Below are 21,065 nucleotides of genomic sequence, written 5' to 3' on the forward strand. Positions count from 1 at the left end.
TTTTTTTTTTTTTTTTTTTTTTTTTTTGGTGAAAACTTAAATTTTAAGTCTACAGTATGAATACTCAAATTTAATTATGCATATTAAAAAATGGCAAAAACATCCCTTTTTTTTTTATTAAAAATATGGAAAATATAAAATTTTAATATTGAATCAAAGAATTAAAATTGTGATGTCCCACGTGGGTTGAATAGGATAACAAAACACCCTTTATAAGAAGGGTGTGGAAACCTTCCGAGAAGCCCAAGAGGAAAAGCCCAAAGAGGATAATATTTGGTAGCAGAGGATCTGGGCCGTTACAAATATCTGCTAGCGGGTGGATCTGGGTCGTTACAAATGGTATCAGAGCCAGACACCAGACTATGTGACAGCGAGGAGGCTCTTCCCCAAAGGGGTAGACACGAGACGGTGTGCTAGTAAGGACGCTGGCCCCAAAGGGGGTGGATTTGGCGGGGGTCCCACATCGATTGAAAAAAGAAAAGAGTGCTAGCAAGGACGTTGGCCCCGAAGGGGGGTGGATTGTGATGTCCCACGTTGGTTGGGGAGGAGAACAAAACACCCCCAAATGGGGTGGATTTGGCGGGGTCCCACATTGATTATCGAAAGGAAATAGTGCCAACAAGGACATTGGGCCCCGAAGGGGGGTGGATTTGGCGGGGTCCCACATCGATTGAAGATAGGAAAGAATGTCAGTTAGGACGCTAGCCCCTTTGGACTATAATGTCCCATATTGGTTGGGGAGAAAAACAAAAAACCCTTCATTTTAAAGCCTTGAGGGGAAGCACGAAGGAGATGGGAAAGCTCAAAGAGGACAATATCTACTATCAGTGGATCTGGGCCGTTACAAACATACTCAAAATCAGTAGTATAATTTAGGTGCTGTGTCAGCAAGAATGTTGGCCCCCCAAGGGAGGATGGACTATGAGATCCCACATCGATTGGAGAGGGGAACGAAACATTCCTTGTAAGGTGAAAGAAACATCTCCATAACAGTCTCGTTTTAAAATCTTAAAGAAAAGCCCAAACAGAACAATATCTATTAGCAGTAAGTTTGAACTGTTACAAATGGTATCAGAGCCAGACATCGAGAGGTGTGCCAGCGAAGACATTGGGCCCCAAGGAGAGAGGATTGTGAGATCTCGTATTGGTTGGAGAGGAGAACGAAACGTTCCTTATAAATGTATTATAGTTTACAAAAGCAATGTCCCTTGTGCGTAGAGTTTGTACCTCACGTTCCAAGATCCTCACTGGTCTTTCTTCGTAACTTAAGTTCCTGCCACCTTTAGAGTGTCATAGTCTATCACATGTGTGGGGTTTGCCAAATACTTACGAAGTACGGACACATGAAACACGTTATGCACTGGTGAGAGGGACTGTGGCAGGGCTAACCTATATGCTATCAGTCTAATCCAAACTAAGATCTCAAAGAGCCTAATAAAGTGTGAACTCAACTTGCTTTTACGTCCAAACCTTAAAACACCTTTCATTGGGGCCACCTTCAAGAATACCATGTCGCCCACCTCAAATTCTAGGCTCCTTCGTCGTACATCCACATAACTTTTTTGTCTACTATGAGCAGTGCGCATTCCTACTCTAATCTTTTGCACCACCTCATTGGTAACTTAAACTAATTCATGACCCACCAATTCACATTCCCCTACTTTGTCCCAACACAATGGAGTCTTACATCGTTTTCCATACAAAACCTCTTACGATGTCATGCCAATAGTTTCCTGGAAACTGTTATTATAAGCAAATTCCATTAAATGTAATTTCGTGTCCCAGCTACCTACGAAGTCTAATACAAAGGCACGTAGCATATCTTATAGGATCTAGTTTAAACGTTCTGTTTGACCATCTATCTATGGGTGAAAAGCTGTACTGAAATCTAGGCGAGTACCTAACGCTTTCTGAAGTCTACACCAACGCCAACATAAAGTGTAGGTCTTGATCTGATACAATGACACTAGAACTCCATGCAATCTAACAACTTCCTTCATGTATAAATGTGTTCAATTGTCCACTATGTAGGTGGCTTTACCCAGAAGAAAATGTGTTGACTTTGTCAATTTGTCCACAATTTACCCATATGATTGTGTAACCCTTCAACGTTCATGGCAACCATACTACAAAATCCATGACTATATTCTCTCATTTCCATTCTAGCACACTGAGAAGTTTGTAACAATCCCACCATTTTCTATCTAGGTGCTTGGACTCGCTGGCATACTAGGCATTTACTCACAATTTCTACTGTCTTTTTCTGCATACCATGTCACCAAAAATATTGCTTTAAATCTTGATACATCTTGGTACCACCGAGGTGCATGGCGAATAAGGATTATGTGTCTTGCCTAGTATCTCATTTTCTATTCTTCCACTATCGGTATGCACAAACATCATTGTCATAGTAATTTTCCATTAGACGACGTGGAGAAGCTATCAATTGGTCCTACCGTTAACTCATTAAGTGTTTTTCCTAACTCAAGGTCTCCTACTTATGCAAACATGGTCCTTTGTTGGAGTGTGAATTGGACTTGGGTTAGCTATGCTCTAATTCCTTCCACTGTCATTATTATCCTAGCTTGTTAGAAAATTTTTCTATACTCGGGTCTCTCTCATGATTAATGCTGACGAATGGGCTATCTTTCTACTTATGGCATCGGCGACCACATTGGTCTTCCAAGGGTGGTACTGGATGTCGATGTCATAGTGCTACTGTTAGCACGTGGCTTAAGTATTTTAAGAAATACTTAGTGAGTCACCCTAATGTTTGGGTTAGTCATGCAATCACACATATAATATGATTGGGATCTATCATTTAAAACTGTTACATGGCCTTGGACTCTTTCTAGTTTCAGGTAGGGTCGAATGTGTGGTACTTTGGACCCACTAGGCAGGCTCGTATACGTACCCCTAAGTCTGGCTTGGTCGGACACAACGTTACACGTCATCAAATGCCACAAAGAAGAAAAGACCTGCATGATATCACGAAGAACATAATGTCGAAGGTATGCATTCGTACTAACATCACATAAAGGAGAAGTATCCCGATGCGCATGACATAGATACATGCATAAGGTCCCCATGATTTACATTCCTACATTCATAGCATAGCATTAACATCATTCCCTTTCTGCTTTCATCATATATGCATTATGTAAACATGACAATCATCACATAATCCATTATATAACTTTACATGGCAATACATGAAATGACATACATAACGTTTCATTTTATTCATAACATAGTGTAATGGAACCTCGTTACTAGTTGGAGTGACCCAAGCCATATGTGTAAACCCATACAACCTCATCGTAACTTTACATGGCAAGACACAAAAATATATATCTCACCAGAGTAAACCCATACAACCTCGTTACTAGTTGGCGTGACCCAAGCCATATGTGTAAGACTCCAAGTATGATAGAAGACACGGAGTCCAAGTAAGTGATTTCTAATTCTTGTGGAGAAGAAATTTCAAGATTCGAAAAAAAAAATGTTTTTTTTTTAAATAAAATATTTAAAAGTAGCAAATTACCAAAATACCTTTGAAGATATCATGTAATTGCATATAAAGTATTAAAATATGAGACATTAAAAATGTTTGAAGAGGTGAGATTGATAGATTTCTCTGCTACAACAATCCCACATTGATAGATTTAAAATTGCACGTAGTCTTCATAAAGTAGCCATTGTCACAAGGAAATTGTTGAGCTTGGTAATGTGAGCTTGTAACTCATATGGGGGCAACAAAGTGACTGGAAGTTGGCTGACCCATTGGTTAGGGTTGTTGTGCAGAGATGTTCTTCGGCCTGTTCATTCCAAGTAGGGAGTTGGGCCTCCATGTGTCTATGGCCCTTGGAGTTGGAGGAAATTACCATATGCAATGTCTAACATGTCAAGTGAGACCTAAATCGATGTCCTGACTTTGTGTTATATTTTCATTTTTAGGTAAAATTGAACGCATAATATTTCTCTACATAAGGTAAATATCGTCCTCGTAAACGTAGATTTGACTACGAACTTGCGCACGCTTAACCAATTGAAACTAAAAGTTTCAAATGAATTCAAGCGGTAAATATTCACCGGGAGCATTAAATTTATGATAGGTCCTCCAAATTTTGGATAATTTTTATTTTGACTAAAAGAGGTTAATTATATTGGTGGTTGAACATCTATATTTTACCCAACAAACCTCCTCTAGGGGAATATTTATTTATCCCTTTAAAAATAATAACTTAAATTAAATGTTTGACCATCTAGATCCTATAAGATCTACTCTATTGCGAGTTGGGGATCTAGCCGTTCATTTTTTTCCACTTTTACACTCGGTATCGACATATGATTTGCGAGTTTGGGTCTGGTTGTGTGGGTTGAGTTCGTCTGGGTTGGTCTAATAAATGTGGGTTAGATGGGGTTTGTCTTTGGATTTGGGCTTTGTGCCTAAGCGGTTAAAATCATTTGATTTGAGGGTTGGACTCGATTCAACCCGATTCGTGAATCATTTCTTCTTCACTCGTAAATCAAGCCATGCTATCCTGTTCACCTTTTGCGAACATACAATGACAGTAATAGTCCTCCTATGATTAATCTACGTTGTTAAGTACTTCTCATATGGTAGGCGAGACGGAAAATCTCTTAAAACATAACAGCACAGTGACGAGATGGATTCTTGATTCAGAACTTAAAAACGAGAGAACTATTGATGATTTGAATCAATTTATGTTGAGACGAAACTAGCCTTGAATACACAAGCAATGAGGGAACAATTCGTGACAATCTTGAGGGTAAAATGGTAAATTTCTCTTAGTTTTGTTCATAATTTAGCTTATATTCCAAGAAGAACGTGGATACTCTAAATCTCACATCTTCACATGAACAGTTAATTGAATAAGGAACTTTTGGCGCTATTTCTACGACAATTATTCCGCCATTTTCTCGCCATGCTTCCGTCATTTCACTTTCTCTTCTCCGTTCCACAGCGCAACAGGTTTCGTTCTCTTTCCGAATCACTTCTATTCCTTCTCCACTTTTCTGTATTCGTTTCTGATTCCTTGTTCCAATCTTTTACGCCTTTGGATTTCTTTGATGAAACTCCGTTCCTTGCTTTTCCTTTTCCTTTTTTAATCAGAATATTCCGTAGCTTTGTGCTCTACAGTGGACTGTGTTTTGTTCGTATGGCGTTCCAAAAATGGTGATCCAGTTAGTCTCTACTAATGCGCCTTTTTCTTCTCTTGTTTTAACTTTTCAGCTGATCGGTTGAGCTCTGGTGATATCTATTAGCATACTGAATTAATCATTGTCGGAAATTTCTTGCTGATTGTGATTTGTGAGTTATTATGCATTCAACTTTATAGAGTATACTTCGAATATTATAATTGTTTGGTCTGAAAACGATTTTGGAGCTTTTAGTAATTGTTTATTGTTGAAATCATAGGGTCTTTTTTTATAATCGACGAGTTCGAATAATTTAATTCGCTTATTTGTTCTTATATGGATGCAAGCCTTCTGTCAATTTTGTTCTTCCTGGCCTTCTATGATTGAGTTCGATTTGTGCCTTTTCTTTTGTTTGCATAACCCCCCCAGAAGTCTCTGTTTTAATCTTATTGTGCAGGACAGTTGTTTCATTTAGTAGCCGAGTGAATTGCTTTTCAATCTGAGTGAAGTATGGATATGAGGCTTTTGGAAATTCATCCTCAGGAATTGAAGTTCATTTGTAAGTCTACAGAATCAATCAACTTTTCTCTTTAAACTTTTATTTTGTTGTTTTCAATGAGCTGTTCATCGATTTTCTCCGGAAGCATCACAGACAATTAGTTGCTGTTGCTCTCTTTCCTTCCTATGAAACGTTTGATCTTTTATGACGAAAGCAAAGTGATTTTCTTGTTTGGATGTTCTTCAGTACTTGAAAGTTTTGATCACAGCTGAAGAGTGAGTTTGAGATTTCTGGAAAGTAAGAAAGTGCCTTTCGCTAATTAAAGTTTTTTTTTTCAAAATTATGTAAAAGCCCAAGCCCGACCCCAAGTCCACCGCTAGCCGATATTGTCCTTTTTGGGCTTTCTCTTCTGAGCTTCCCCTCAAAGTTTTAAAACGTGTATACTAGGAGGAGGTTTGTACACCCTTATAAGGAATGTTTAGTTCCCTTCTCCAACCGATGTGGGATCTCACAAAATAGGGCAGCATTTTCTTATAAATTTGAAAACGCTTTAAAATTACTCTTAAGAGAAGCGCTTAGAGTTAAGTTTGAAATGAGTTCTGGTCCTAGTGCTTTAAGGTGGAACACGTTTTTATAAGCACTTTTGATAAATAGCGCTAAATAAATGCTTACTTTTGAAGTATTGTCACACACTTTTCAGTATTTTAAAATTTTAATTTAATCAGTCACCTGAAGTTTTAGAAAGCATTTTTAATTAGTTTGAAGTACTTCTTACTCTTCTAAAAACGATGTTAAACTCATCGTTGTGCTTTTCTTGAAAGTTGCTTATTAAAAGAGTGTTTCTTAAAAGTTATCCCAAGCTCAAGTTTTGATGCATGACATTTTGTATGATGTCTGCTCTGGATTTAATTCACTAAGCTACCTCAAATGAAGTTTCATGTCTGCTGTGCTGAATATATTTTCTGATTTGCTACTAGGACATTGCTTACTTTAGATATTTCTTTTTCTATGAACAATGCTATGTTATTTTCACTTCTTTTTATCATCCACTACCTTTTCCAAATCCGAATTAATTTCGTTCGTTCATATTTTCTTTCTGTTGCCTCCAGGTGAACCAAATAAGCATAGCTTGTGCTCAATTCAACTTACAAATAATATGCTTGAACATGTTGCTTTTAAGGTTTGGGTTACCAATCTTTCTCCCTGTCGCTGTCTGATATGGGTTACAAATAATATACTGATTTATGATGCATTATATTGAGATAACTTGTTATGTTGGATGCAAGATAATGAACAGAGTTTCTTTTTCAGGTTAAGACCACGTCCCCTGATAAGTATTTTGTCCGACCAAAGGTTGGAATCATCGAGCCAAACTCAACTCGTGAATTCACGGGTATTTACTTTTGATAATTAATTCAAGGCTTTATATTTTCTCTCATTTTGTTCCAGGAGCAAAAAAGGGGATGTAGGGTGGCATATTTATTTTTAGTCTTGAGTGGTCTTTATTTTTAAAGGCTTTAATGAGGCCATTTGAGGCTGCAGTCTTCCTCTGCTTCTAATTTCTCTGCTTTATTAGCTTTATCATAATTTTTTGTGTGCTTCCATTTCATGTTGTAGTCTATTTGGTGTACTTTGCTTTCAGAAGCAGAAAATCTAAACCCATTTCTTTTTTTCTTTTCTTTTTTTCCCTTTGTTTTCCAACTTCAGGGTACCGTGGGCTGTTTAGTTTCTCCTTGCGTAAGATTTTTAGTCCAATAGTTATATTGATCATTATGAAAAGGAATTAATTGTTTATGATGAAATACTTTGTGTTGATAATTTTCTAACTGATATTTTATATCCTTCTCTTCTATTTTTCTTCTTTTATCGTAATCCAACTATTTTGATATCAATGATTGGCTCAAGTGCTTACAATAATCATGGGCTATCCATAGTCTCGTCTTACTGCTCTCATTCTTTCCTTATCCCTTTCTCCCTTTCTTTTTAAGTCCTGTACTTGCCTATAACTTTTCCTGCTTTCCAAATTTTATATAATGATTCTTAATGTAGTTAGGATGCAAGCACAAAAGCTGGCCCTACCTGATATGTTATGCAAAGACAGGTTCTTAATCCAGAGCACAGTAGTTCCTGCTGATACAACTGATGAGGACATAACCTCTAGCTTGGTAAATGCTTCTACTAGTATTTATTATGTATAGTTGGCTATTTGTTTTCGCATTTAATTATTATTTGTTTTGTTTATTTTTTATTTTTTAAATTTCAGTTTGCCAAAGATGGTGGAAAGTACATAGAAGAACAGAAGTTGGGTGTAACCCTTGTTAGCCCATCCATTTCCCAAGCATTAAAGGAGGAGGAAGCTCTTGGAGTTACCGGACCAAATAATCTATCTACAGCAGTAGAGGAGATTGTAGACCAGGAACCTTCACACGAAAGCCATGTTATGTCTAATGGAGTTGATAGCCTGCCTCCAAAACACATGGTTACAATTTCACAATACACGCCTTTTTTGTATGCTTTCTTCATGATACATTTACTTTTTTTCCCATGTCGATTAGGATGCTTAGATAAGCATCCACGGAAGAGTGTTTTGAGAATGCATTGGAAGCTTAGAACATGAAAACTGTGCAACGCTTTCAAACTTGGCACATGACAATAGCTAAATGTTTTGTTGAATCTATGTTCAGTTGCATATCTCTTCCAATCTAGCTACGACCATTTTTCTTCGTTTATCGAATCAAAAATATTTGGTTGTTCTATGCATTGTACCAGGTTCCCGGAAATGGTACGGATCCTAGAGATGTCGGTGAAGAAGAGCCTGAACCAGCAAGTTTAGCTAACGATGTCATAGATGGGGATTTGGAGAACCTGGAAATTATAAAGGATCTCGAGGAGTTGAAGTTAAAGCTCAGTGAACTTGAGTTAAAGCTCTGTGAGGTCAGTCTTTCATAACATAATACTCCAATATTACGAACTCTGAGCATCATGATGAAGTGGAAAGACTGTCCCAAAACCTTATTTTACTGTTAACTGAAAACGTTCTGCTAATCAGTACTGTGAATTGATAAACTTTCTTTACAGGCTCAAAATGCCATTTCAAAGCTAAAGGAGGAGAAGCAAATAAGCATCCAAGAAAACAAATTCTTGCAGGAGAATTTCGTAATTTTCTGTACTATTTTATTTTTCCTTGATCGTATGATTCTTATAACCATCAACTGACCGATATCATTTATTGTTATAATGTGAAAGTACATCTGAAATCAGTTTATTATTTCTGTTGATCTGTTGATGTCCAAATATAGTTTTTTCTGTCAACATCCTTAGATTGAACTTCGAAACTGTAACCGCCTAAGTCCACTACCAGTAGAGGTTGTCCTCTTTAGTCTTTCCCTTTCGGGCTTCCCCTCAAGGTTTTAAAGCGCGTCTGGTAAGGAGAGATTTCTACACCCTCTTAAAGATTGCTTCGTTCTCCTCTCCAACCAACGTGGGATCTCACAGAAACACTATGTTTCAGTGATGCCGAGAATTTAGAGCCATTCTTAGCTAGATTCTTGCTAATTTAGACATCTGATTAGCAATATGATCATCTGTTCTAGTTTTATAGCTGCAAATTTGTTGAACTATGATTTGTTTTGTTTTCCTGAATTTGCAGTCAGAGTTGAGGAAGACAGAGCTGAAGAGAGTTCAAGTAGGCTTTCCTGTTCTGTATCTCTACATGGTGGCGCTTGTATGCACTTTTCTAGGACGCCTCTTGAGGTAATACAGATATTTAATGTCATTATATGAGTTTTATCTTCTGCATACTGTCAAATGAAGGATTGATATATAACTTGAAGGTCTGTATATGAAATTTGAGCCTTGTTTGATACCTTTTAAATGTAATGATGTAAATAATAATAAAAATATGTTACCATATTATTACTTGAAATTTTTTTTTTTATTTTCTTTTGAAGGTACCAAATTTCAATCATGATCTTAAGACTTTGAAATTTATTTATGTAGACTTTATTTGAGACTGTCTGTATTAATTAGGAATGATGTGATAACTGCTAATAGTTTTATATGTCACAATGACGGTATTAATTAAGAATGATGTGAGTGACAATTGAAAACCATACACTAAATGGACCAAATTCCAGCTCGGGCCCTATTCCCGTTAGATAAATGGAGCTTGGGACGGGATTATATTCTCCATCTCCATCCTAACCCAATTTCTTGCCCCGGCCCTGTCTCAGTTAATATAAATATATTTTCAATATATACGAAAGATTAAAAACTAAATTAGTTAAATTTGAGATTCTAAATGGTAATATTTAATCATATTTTTTAATTGTTGCACATAGGTGTAATATTAAAATTTGATCCTTTGGTAAAATATATATATTTATATTTATTATTGAAAAATTTGTCATCCCCATGGAGATTTCTAGTAGATAGCCACTTTTATATTTTTATTTTCGAATAGTTATTATTTCAAAACGAAGAGAAACCAAGTTTGGTAGAAAAAATTTATGAGAATTAGAAGAAAATAGGAAGAAGTTGAAATCATAATTGGATATGGCTTCGTTTGAATGTAAGGAACATGCATCGGTCAAGGAATGGTGGAATGCAATCGGCTGCAGTGTAGACATGTGTCGAACAACAATGACAAAAATGTGGCTAGTTAGTGTGCACCATCTATCACAATCATATTTTTCTTGGCATCGGACTTTAAGAGACAGGGATATTACAATCATATCGGCTGCAACGTATGTTCAAGTCTTTAGCCCCATTTTTTCAGAAGAAGGTTTTAAAAAATCGGGATAGAGAAATTTTTGAAAGAGAGTTTAAAAATAAAGTCGAAAAAAAGATTAAAAGTAAAGTTATATGGCTATAAGAAAAGAAGGAAATATCATAGCTTAAATATCATATAACTCAGGCTAGAAAGCTTCATGGTCAAGAGGGAAACAACCCAGATCACCAACTATGACCCCTAAATGACCGCTCAGTGATAAAGGAGGTAGGGGTGCAGAGACAATTAGGAGGTTTGCCTATAAGCAGCCACCCTTGAAAGAGTGCGTAATAGCTCACTAATCGAAGATGAACAAGGATAAATGATCTACCGAAACTATGGGATGTAAAAATGCAGGTAGGGGAGCATTCCATCTTAGAGGGAAGCACCCACGGAGCAGTAATGGATGAAACAAAAGCAAGAATGTCAACTTGAGTAACGCAAACATTGGTGTGAATCAAATGCCCCGAAATCCTAAGGGTTCAACCATGAGGTTTGCCTAGAGCCACCCTTGAAAGAGTGCATAATAGCTCACTAATTGGGCGCTCTTGCACCAAAGAGGAACGAGGTTAAGCAATCTTCCAAAACTGTGGGATGTAAAAATGAATCGGTAATTGAGCGTTCTACCTTAGAGGGAAGCACCTGCGCGAGCAGTGGTGGACAAAGCGGAAGTAAGAATGTCGAATTGAGTAACGCAAACATTGGTGAGAATCCAATACCCAAAAACCTAAGGTTCCATGAGTCGGGGCATTTTAAAAATAAAATATTTTGACAAATTTCTACTTGAATCCGCTTGAAATGTCACGACATCCATGTAATATCGATATTAGTTTCAAACGATAAAGTAAAGCAATTACACCATGACATAGTTTCCATCGATCCATTTCAACATCGAATATGTCATTGTTTGTCACATCGTCGTATGCACAAAGTAAAACGTCATCATTGGAATATTTACCGATCAAAAGCTTAACACAATCATAATGGCATTAAATGATTGTTTCAAAGAATTGAGCAATTGTTCTTGAAGGATTTGGCTTTAGGATTGCTTGGCCTCTCCTGTTCTAGCTTTGAAATAGCAACCATGGCCTGTAAATTAACATATTTGAAGGATTCATATTACTATCTCTTATTATTTTGCTCAAAATTTTATGAAAGACTAACCTCATGAAGCTTTACTTCAAGCTTAGTGATCTTCAACTTCAACTCTTCCATTTGCTCATCATTACTTTGATCTAACACTTCAATAGCCATCTCTTTCCTCAATGGTTCAACATTTGGGCTAACAATGATTGTATTCAATTTCGTCTCTTCTATGTTCTTGCTACCACTTTTTCCAAACTAAAGGGGACAAACGAAAAGAAAAAAAAAACATTACCAAAAGAAACGAAAAGAACTCTGATATTCTCTTAGGAATGAAGATTATCGAGTCTTAGTCAATTTTTACTATGACTTCGAGGAGGCTCGACTCCTTTTTCTTTTTGAGACTCACTCCCAATAATCCTCAACAATCCTCCTCTCGAATAGCCTCCCCGTAATCAAGGCTCGACTCCTTTTCCTTTCTCTAGAGCCATCGAACAACTCACAATTCTTTGTTCGATATTTGAGAATTCTATTGACATGGTTAAGTTTAGGACATGGATCTAATACCATGTTAGGAATCACGGACCTCCACAATGGTATGATATTGTCCACTTTGAGTATAAGCTCTCATGACTTTGCTTTGGGGTTCCCAAAAAGGTCTCATACCAATGGAGATAGTATTCCTCATTTATAAACCTATGATCTTCCACTAAATTAACCAATGTGGGACTCACTCACAATAATCTTCAACATAGACTAATACATTAACCAATGTGGGACTCACTCTCAATAATCCTCAACATAGACTAATACAAGTCTTTTAAGCATGTTTTGTCCACACTCCGATATTCTATATTTGGTGATCTCTTAGATGCATGTGAGTGAAGATAAAATATGTTGAAATGACCCATGTTGGTCTATGAAGATAGTCTCTGCTCTTAGAAGTAAAGAGTAAGGATCGTGACTATGTCGCATGAGATATAGGAAAATTGTTGAATCTAGGTTCTAGATCTTGGACACGGTTCATTATATTTATAGTGAGATTCTACATCGATGGGAGAGGGGAATGAAACATTTTTTTTATAAAGGTGTAGAAATCTCTCCCTAGCAGACGTGTTTTAAAAAACCTTGAGGGGAAGCCTAGAAGGAAAAGCCGAAAGAAGACAATATATGTTAGCACTGAGCTTGGACTGTTACTAAAGGTGTCAGAGCCAGACACCGGGTGATGTACCAATGAAGATGTTAGACCCTGAAGGGAGGTGGATTGTGAGATTCCACATCGATTGAAGATGGAAATGAGTGCCAGTGAGGACACTAGACCCCGAAGGGATGTGGATTGCGATATCCCACATCGGTTGTAGAGGAGAACAGAACATTCTTTATAAGAGTGTGGAAATCTCTCCCTAGACGCATTTTAAAAAACCATGAGGGGAAGCGTAGAAGGAAAAGCCGAAAGAAGACAATATATGCTAGTAGTGGGCTTGGACTGTTACTAAAGGTATCAAAGTCAGACACCGGGTGATGTACAAATGAAGACGTTAGACCCTGAAGGGGGGTGGATTGTGAGATCCCACATCGATTGAAGATGAAAACGAGTGTCAGCGAGAACACTGGACCCCAAATGAGGGTGGATTGTGAGATCCCACATTAGTTAGAGAAGGGAACAAAACATTCTTTATAGAGGTGTAGAAAGCTCTCCCTAAACCTTGAACAGTGGACTCGAGTCGTTAAAGTTATCATCACTTTTCACTTATGAGGTAAGAAACTAGTGCATGCTCAAATAGATGAGAATGATGTATAGATAAATCAAAGTGTATATAGACAATGAAGCTAACATTTACCATTGTAGTGGATGTTATATCATCAACATTTGTCTCAATAGGAACCACGGTGCTCTGGATTAAGAACTTGTCTTTGCACACCATATCAAGTGGAGCCACGCTTTGTGCTTGCCTAGTAACTACATAATCAAGATATGCTAGTTCATATATACATGAAACTTCATGATAATACTAAATTAAAGCTTAAAATATCTCTATTTTAATTTCGATACTTTCAAATATTCATTCGGGTTGGATTGGATTAAGTTGAACTCAGCCTGAAATTTTGAGTTGTTTGGATTGATGACTGGAACAATCTGAATAGAGTTCACAACCCAACCCAATTTTCTATTTTCAGGTTCGGGTGTCGTGTTTTTCTCTTTTGGGTGTCGTGTTTTTCTTCTTTTTTTTTTAAATTATTTAAAAAACATTGCTTGTCCATAACATACGTTACATTAATAAAAAAAAATATATAATAAAGTTCAAATATCAAATATTCACACGTCATATAGCACATCATTACAAATGTTAAATATTCTAAACTTTTAAAAAGTAGGGTAGAGTTTGGTTAGACTGTAACTCTATTTTTAGATTGGTCCAAAAGAATATCAATCCATAAACGGAATTGAATTTTCAATTTTTCAAAAATTCAACCCAACCCAAATGGGAAAAAGCTCTAACCCAACCTAACCTTTATGGTTTGGATTGGATAATCTAAGTTGCTCGGATTATCGGATCATATAAACACTCCTACATGAAATTGAACTAAATATCCAACACGTGTCATAAGTAGGGGTGTACATTCAACCCGCCAACCTAGACCAACCCAACTCGAATTTAAGAATTGAGTTGAGTTGGATTAGCATTTCAAGTTAGGTTGGGTTCATTTTTCTAAACCCGAACTGGTTGGGTTCGGTATATTTCTAAATACATTATTTATAATAGAATAAATTAAAAGAAAAAAAAAACTATTCATACACTTTATACTATTTTTAAATACATTTTTTATAATATGAAAACTAAATGAATTTTTTTTTTTAGTGAGTTAAGATTGGATTAACAAAATATCAACTTATAAACGGAATTGAATTTTCGATTTTTAAAAAATTCAATCAAATCCAGATGGGAAAAAGCTCTAACCCAGCCTAACTCGAATTATTGGATCATATGAACATTCCTAAAAGGTATCGAACTAATATGCAAAGATGAAAATTATATTTAAAAAAGTATAAGAAAAAAAATGAGTTAAATGAAAGGAGTTCATACATATGACTTCACAAGAGTTCAATGGTTTGATGATACCCATGTTTGGTCGTACACAGTATTTCTTAACGTTTGTGGTCTTAACCTGAAAATGAAACTCGTATTAATTATTTATTTTCTAGGAAATAAAAAATAATAATAAAAAAATAAACTCATACCTTAAAAGCAACATGGTCATATGTGTTATTTTTAAGTTGAATTATGCATGACTCTTGTTTCTTTGCTTGAACTATAGGAAGATTATGAATAATTTGTTAATAGGATTAGAACAAGACAGCGGGATGATACATAAAGAAAAATATCGTAATAAATTTGAGAATTTTTTTAAGAAGTTATGCTTAACGTGAAGCATGTTATATCTAAAATCTGAAAGGACAACACTCGGACATCATTTGTAGTATTCGAAGTCAAATTAGAAAAAAAAACTAGGCAAAATGATCGAGTGGAGAGTGTTAAGATGGTATCATGCAACACGGTTGCACCCAAAATACTCAGAGGAAATGATGTATCGTTCGAAGGAAAGGACTCAATGTTACGATAGTAAGAACGAGCATAATGTTATTTTTGTAGCATCTTAACATTATCCTTAGAGCACTTGACACGTTCTTAGAGTATATCGTTCATATCAACATTGTAAAGTTTTTCTACATTGTTGAGACATTACTGTTATTATATTGTTAAGATTCAAATCGTAACCTCAATAATTTTGTTCTTCAATGAGCAATCTTATGTTTGGTGACATCCTAAAAATTTTCCTGAGAAGCATGAGAGTGAAGACAACGTATGTTGAAAGACTCGTGTTGGTCTATAAAGATAGTCTCTACTCTTAAAAATGAGAAGTACTTGATCATGTCACAAGGGATGCAAGAGAATATCGGGGTCATCAGGTTTTGAATCCATATTTCAAATTCTAAGCTGAATTCTAAGCATGAAGCATTACAAATGGTATCAGAGTGGTACCTCTGCTAGTAAGATGTGGTTCAATGGCGAACCAAGGCAGAAGCGGGTGAACATGTGACCTAAAGATAAGATGGTTAAGGAATGCTTAAAAGAATTAAAAGTTACTACCTATATCAATTAGATGCACCTTTCTTTTTGGTGGCTCAACTATAGGAATTTCAAAGTGAAGCGTGCTTTGGATGACCTTCTAGGAAATTTCCTAAGAATCATATGAGTGAGGACAAAGCATGCTAAAAAGATCTATCTAGACCGGACAAAGCACGCTAAAAGGATCTATGTTGGTCTGTGGGGATAGTTTTCACTTTTAGAAGTAAAAAGAAAGTAACAAGACTATGTCACAAGGGATGCAATAGAATATCGGGGTCATTAAGTGGTGAATCTGGATACAAAATTTTGATCAGAATCCGAGTATTTTGAGAGCCAACACCGTCATTAGAATGTTGCTTGAAAACTTCTAAGAAACTATTTCAAACTTAGAAACCAATTAAAAATCAATCAAACACGTCACTTTTAAAATTTCAAATACACGAAAAATATTTAATTCTAAAGTTTAAAAACTAAATAAAAATTAGATTTAAATCTCATAGAACAACGATATATTTATTAAATTATAGAAACGCTCACATTTTTATTAAGATCGATCAAGATGAGATTACAAGTCAGTCTTTAGAATATTACTAAAATTTGTTTTACTTGAGATTACTTTGGATTTCTTGTTTTGTATGAGATTACTTTAGATTGTTGATCTTTGAGTACGGTGGTCTCTTGTATAGTCAGCATCACAGTATCCAACTAGTTTGCGGTATTTGCTTCAAAGACCCTAATCAATTGTACCTTTAACATATCTTAGGATCCGTCGAGTCGCATCCAAATGAGGCTTCTTTAGACTTTTCATGTATAGACTCATGATTCCAACTACACTCTCAAATCCCCTTCGTTGATTCATGTAGATCTCTCGGTCCAACTTTTCGGGTAAGAAAACATTTTTCACATCCATCTGCCATAATTTCCAATTTTTACTTACTACAAATGCTAGCGAGACTTGTATGTATGATAGTGATCTTCACCACTAGTGATAAGAATCATGGTGTTCCAAATGTTTCAAGTAGACATTAAACGATGCATTTATTCTTCATCTACAAAATTGGATAGACTTCATTATTTAATGTGCTACAAGCTGATTCGATCGAAGAAGGATCATTTGGAGCTTCAAAAGTGAATATTTGCATAGTTGAAGTAGCGGATGAAATTGCGATAAATTGCACTTGATTGATAAGTTATTAGAAAACTTTATTTATTATTTTTAATTTCATAATTATTGTAAATGGGAAAATGGTGGAAAGTTAGTCAATTGACTCCTTCATTTCTGTAGATTCATACGGGTCAGATTAAATTATGGCCACTAATTTCTTTAGTGGGCATCTCGAGAATTGTATTGTACCTACCGATTATGATGTAAAAGGCAAATTTTGGAGGAATGAAATTGAGATCTCAAACGAGACTCTTACCTTGAAAATTTAAGCATATCTCTATCATTAGTTTTATGCAATTCTTATGGTAGATTGCACCTAAGTCATTCAATTAAGTCTTGATCAAGTTCAATTGTGGAGAGACTCAATTTAGAACAAAATTCCAAATCTTGCTTCTAGAGCTTTGATCTCTAATCTAATTTTAGCCTTATCTCATGTTGATCCGAATTTTGTATAAAAATATGTTAATTTCTTTGATTCAAAGGTTGTTGCTTCAACAAAAACTTGGATCGTTGGGCTGAGGATTAGGGTTGCTCTAACAATTGGACTAAATGTTTCATCATAGTTGAATTCATATTGTTAAGAAAACCGTCGAACTACAATTTGAGTCTTGTATCTCTCGACTGATCCACATGGAAGACGCTTTATTTTGTAAGCCCACTTGCAAGATCTGGTTACATCGCCTAGTCTTGACATTAGTTCCCAAGTTTAATTTTGTTTCAAGGCTATAATATATTCCTCTATCGTCTTCTACCAAGCCGAGTTCTTCATACCCCTCTTACTCTTTTAACTCTGTTTTCTATAATAGTTGTGTTGGCATATTTTGGATTTGGTTTTCGGCTTGTTTCTAACTGTTGTTTTTCGATAATCATCGAGAGAAATTCGGTGAGAGGAAATCGTCGACGGGAGGTTGTTAGAAGAAAAATAAAATGCGTAAAATAAAATAGATAGAATGACTGAAATTTTGACTGCTTCAAAATCAGATTATTCAATATTCTGAACACATTTCCTATTTAAATATAAACTATCCTGGCTGGAGAGTGGCCAACTAAATCTCTCCAAAATTGTCGTCTAAAACTTTGGTGATCCATTCGACGTGTTTTGTCAAATAGTCAAACGGAGGTATTCTGAAATCGTGTGAATCTAAATAAGGAACAACTGAAAAATCCAGGTTTTATCTAACACTAACCATCTAAGTTGTTGAGTTGTCATTTTCTTTTCACTAGGTTCACTTGGTTGAGTTACTCCTTGCTCACCAACATCTGTGCTACTGGGATCTTCAGACGCATCAACAACTTGACTAAATTTCTTCAATGTTATTCAAGTCAGGTAAGACTTTCTTTTCTAAAGACCAGCATGCTTCCTCTGCACCACTCTAATCGGCAGACAAGTGGTTTTAGCATGCTGAATCAATAACCTAATCATTCTCATAATATGTATGTTATCTCATTATCGCCATGAGCACTAGCTCATCTTCTTCTAAGGCACATAGTATTTATGCATCTCACTCCTCCTCTGTCTCTTTTTTAAGGATACTGCATTGCTTTCGAAGGACTTTTTCTTAAACTAGCAATCTTTGGACTTGTGGCCCTCCCTTCACCAATTATAACAAATGCTTTCAAATTTCTTCCCTTTTAGAATTCTTGTTGTCTTTCTTTTGAGCTTCCCAAGTTGTGCGGTTTTCTGATTACTTTTTCCTTTCTCAACATTTTTGTATCCACCTTTGGTGGACAGTTTATTGTTGCTTCGACTTTCACTTGTGTAGAACGCTTCTTATTCACCCTTCAGCATGATGTCTCCTATTTGCTTAGTCATTGGTTCTTGTTTAGCTTGATAGTTGAGTCTCCTATTTTCAATAAACTCCTGACAGATTGAATTGACTCTATGGAAGTACTAAGTAATCTTCAAGTCGTATTGTGAGATTGATAACAACTCGTTCTCCAAAAGTTGTAACCTTGTATCGTTTTTCTTTGAGAAAAAGTATAATAAACATGTCTCAAGCTTCTTTCGGTCTCTTGTCATCTCGAATGTGCTCCAACATCTCTTCTTCAATTGTGGTCTTCAAGGCAAACGTTCGTTTTATTTACTTTGATTCTCTATTTGCACAAGGTGTCATTAGAATCCTCCTCTAGCAATGTAATTTCGCTTCAGTCAACGTCTCCCGAAAGTCTTGTTGTTGTAGATAGGACATCATACATATTGTCCACGTGTTATAGTTGTTGTTGAGTTTCTTGATTCCTCCAACGACATAAAAATCACCTATCGTGTTGGCAGTACCTCAGAAATACCAAACATGTTTCATGGTCTACTCACAATACAAAGAAACTCACTCACTAATAATCTTAAGAATTCGTTTTTGACGTGGAAGATTAGGAAAAACTACAATCACAAAGCTACTAAGAATTTTAAGAGACCTATGCTAACTTCGCTCTGATACCAAATTGTTGAACACAACTCTTTGATAGACTAGTCAATAAGAGATGCAACACACCATGTACAATACTTCGAAATGAAAAGCTTAGATTGTTTAAACTTAGAAACTACACCTCTTCTTCCCCCGAGTTCAATTTAGTTTTGCGATAATTGATATCTACTCTATCTCTTAAGGCCAGTGAGATCGAAGAAGTTGGAAGTTCAAATCCCGATATTCCAATTTTATTTTATTTTAATAAAAATTAAAAGGATAATTACAAAATTCTTTTAACAACAGGCACTCATAACGAGAAGTTGAATTTGATCATCGTCCAATAATTGAAGAGCAAAGGAAGAAACAATCAATCGAAAAAAGAAAGAACAATCGATCGAGAAACGCACAGCTTACGATAAACAAACAAGAAAAGAATTTGATCTATTTGGGTTTGTGTAAAGAGACTTACAAGTAAACTTCAATTCGTTGGGACAAACTTCAAGAAGTCGCATATCCATTGTGTTCTTCCTTCCGACTCAAAAGCAATAAAGATGAAAAGCAAAGACTTGGGGAATGGACAACCATTCATATATCAATAAACCAAACCTAATTGACTTTTTTTTTTTCCTTAAACAATCATTACAACCCTATTTTGTTTTGACTTTGAAACCGTCCCACTTTGACTTTTTAAGCTTCAGACGTATTCAAACAATTGGGTAATCCGAAAAAAATCAATCTATACTGTTTTAAGTTCTATTATGAACTTATTTGTATCAGGTTGGATTCAAATAAATGAAAATTCGGTTGGTTCATGAGTTTGTCTAAAATTAAATTTATTTAATAAATAAATAAATAATACAAAGTAACGTTTTACTTTTTATTAAAATAAAAATTTTGAATAAATAACCCGAACAACTCAAACCAACTTGAGTTAGATTCATTATTTAATAGAGACGAAAGTAGATTATAGAAAAGAAAGAAGGCAAAAAAATTAGAAATTAAAAAAGTACATAAATTCTTGATTGTATCACAAATCCCATTTTGTTTGAATTCGTTATGGATTAAAGTTCTTCCTATGTTATATTATTTAATTCTCGATGATGAATCAATTTGATAGCTCCGATATTGTTATTCATGATATTGTAATACGATTCGATATCATCTAGATGCAATGCAGCCCGTTGAATTTACAAGCGAAATATTTATTATCTCTGTGGGGTTAAATCTCGAGTTATTACTACTGCACTGTTCATTCTAGTTCCTACCACCTTTTTACTTGTTTTGATTCTCAACCCGACCGCCCGACCCAACCCATGAATACTCCTATTAAACGGTCGGAAAAATTAATGTTTTAGGAATATTTAATAAATTCTTTAAAAAATGAATTTAATATAAATTTCTCGGACATTTCATTTATTGATATTTATAATACTTAAAAGTTGATATTTTCAATGGTTAGACATAGATATCAGCGAAAACAAATCACATTCGACTTTTAACCCATTTTAATATACAAATATTTATAAATTTTTGGTACACGAGAATGTTCCATTTAAAATAAAACAAAAGGAAAAAACGCTTGTCAAATCTGTAACAAGACAAGCTCACAATTAATAGATATTGTCATTTTTAGACTTTCTCTCTCAAGCTTCCCCTCGGTTTTTAAAACTACAGGGAGGTTTCCACATCCTTATAAAAAAATGCTCCGTTCAACATGGGATCTCACCGCTAGCAGATATTATCGTATTTTGGCTTTCCCTATCAAGCTTCCCCTCAGTTTTTAAAATTACGAGGAAGTTTCGACATCGTTATAAAAAAATGTTACGTTCAACTGGGATCTCACAAATAGAGA

At 35.5% G+C, this 21,065-nt stretch overlaps 2 protein-coding genes and 1 long non-coding RNA gene across 7 annotated transcripts in view; 2 read left to right on the forward strand and 1 right to left on the reverse strand.

The window, feature by feature from the left end:
* Positions 1–1,380, forward strand: part of LOC111467970 — an 18,216-nt gene extending 16,836 nt beyond the window's left edge. Inside the window, exon 3 of the long non-coding RNA XR_002714668.1 lies at positions 1,369–1,380. This is a non-coding gene — a long non-coding RNA (uncharacterized LOC111467970). The remainder of the gene's footprint in view (positions 1–1,368) is intronic.
* A 3,510-nt stretch (positions 1,381–4,890) lies between these two features.
* LOC111467905 (vesicle-associated protein 2-2-like) lies at positions 4,891–9,597 on the forward strand. 5 transcript variants are annotated; one of them, XM_023112997.1, is made up of 10 exons: positions 4,891–4,996; positions 5,258–5,335; positions 5,621–5,722; positions 6,772–6,842; positions 6,974–7,055; positions 7,712–7,827; positions 7,926–8,141; positions 8,432–8,596; positions 8,741–8,828; positions 9,312–9,597. In XM_023112997.1, the coding sequence occupies exons 3-10, from the start codon at positions 5,674–5,676 to the stop codon at positions 9,443–9,445; spliced, it is 921 nt and encodes a 306-aa protein (XP_022968765.1). In that variant the 5' UTR covers positions 4,891–4,996; positions 5,258–5,335; positions 5,621–5,673; the 3' UTR covers positions 9,446–9,597. The 5 variants fall into 5 exon arrangements, with proteins under 5 accessions (XP_022968765.1, XP_022968766.1, XP_022968768.1 ...); XM_023112998.1 differs by having other exon boundaries at positions 5,626–5,722; XM_023113000.1 differs by lacking the exon at positions 5,258–5,335 and having other exon boundaries at positions 4,974–4,996.
* A 1,678-nt stretch (positions 9,598–11,275) lies between these two features.
* LOC111467925 (vesicle-associated protein 2-2-like) lies at positions 11,276–19,777 on the reverse strand. The gene is made up of 6 exons (XM_023113025.1): positions 19,683–19,777; positions 14,755–14,825; positions 14,600–14,681; positions 13,355–13,473; positions 11,595–11,771; positions 11,276–11,519 (listed from the first exon to the last, which is right to left on the reverse strand). The coding sequence occupies exons 1-6, from the start codon at positions 19,729–19,731 to the stop codon at positions 11,433–11,435; spliced, it is 585 nt and encodes a 194-aa protein (XP_022968793.1). The 5' UTR covers positions 19,732–19,777; the 3' UTR covers positions 11,276–11,432.
* Positions 19,778–21,065: the final 1,288 nt, after the last annotated feature.

Source organism: Cucurbita maxima, unplaced genomic scaffold (genome assembly GCF_002738345.1).
Source record: "Cucurbita maxima cultivar Rimu unplaced genomic scaffold, Cmax_1.0 Cma_Scf00035, whole genome shotgun sequence".
Taxonomy (NCBI): domain Eukaryota; kingdom Viridiplantae; phylum Streptophyta; class Magnoliopsida; order Cucurbitales; family Cucurbitaceae; genus Cucurbita; species Cucurbita maxima.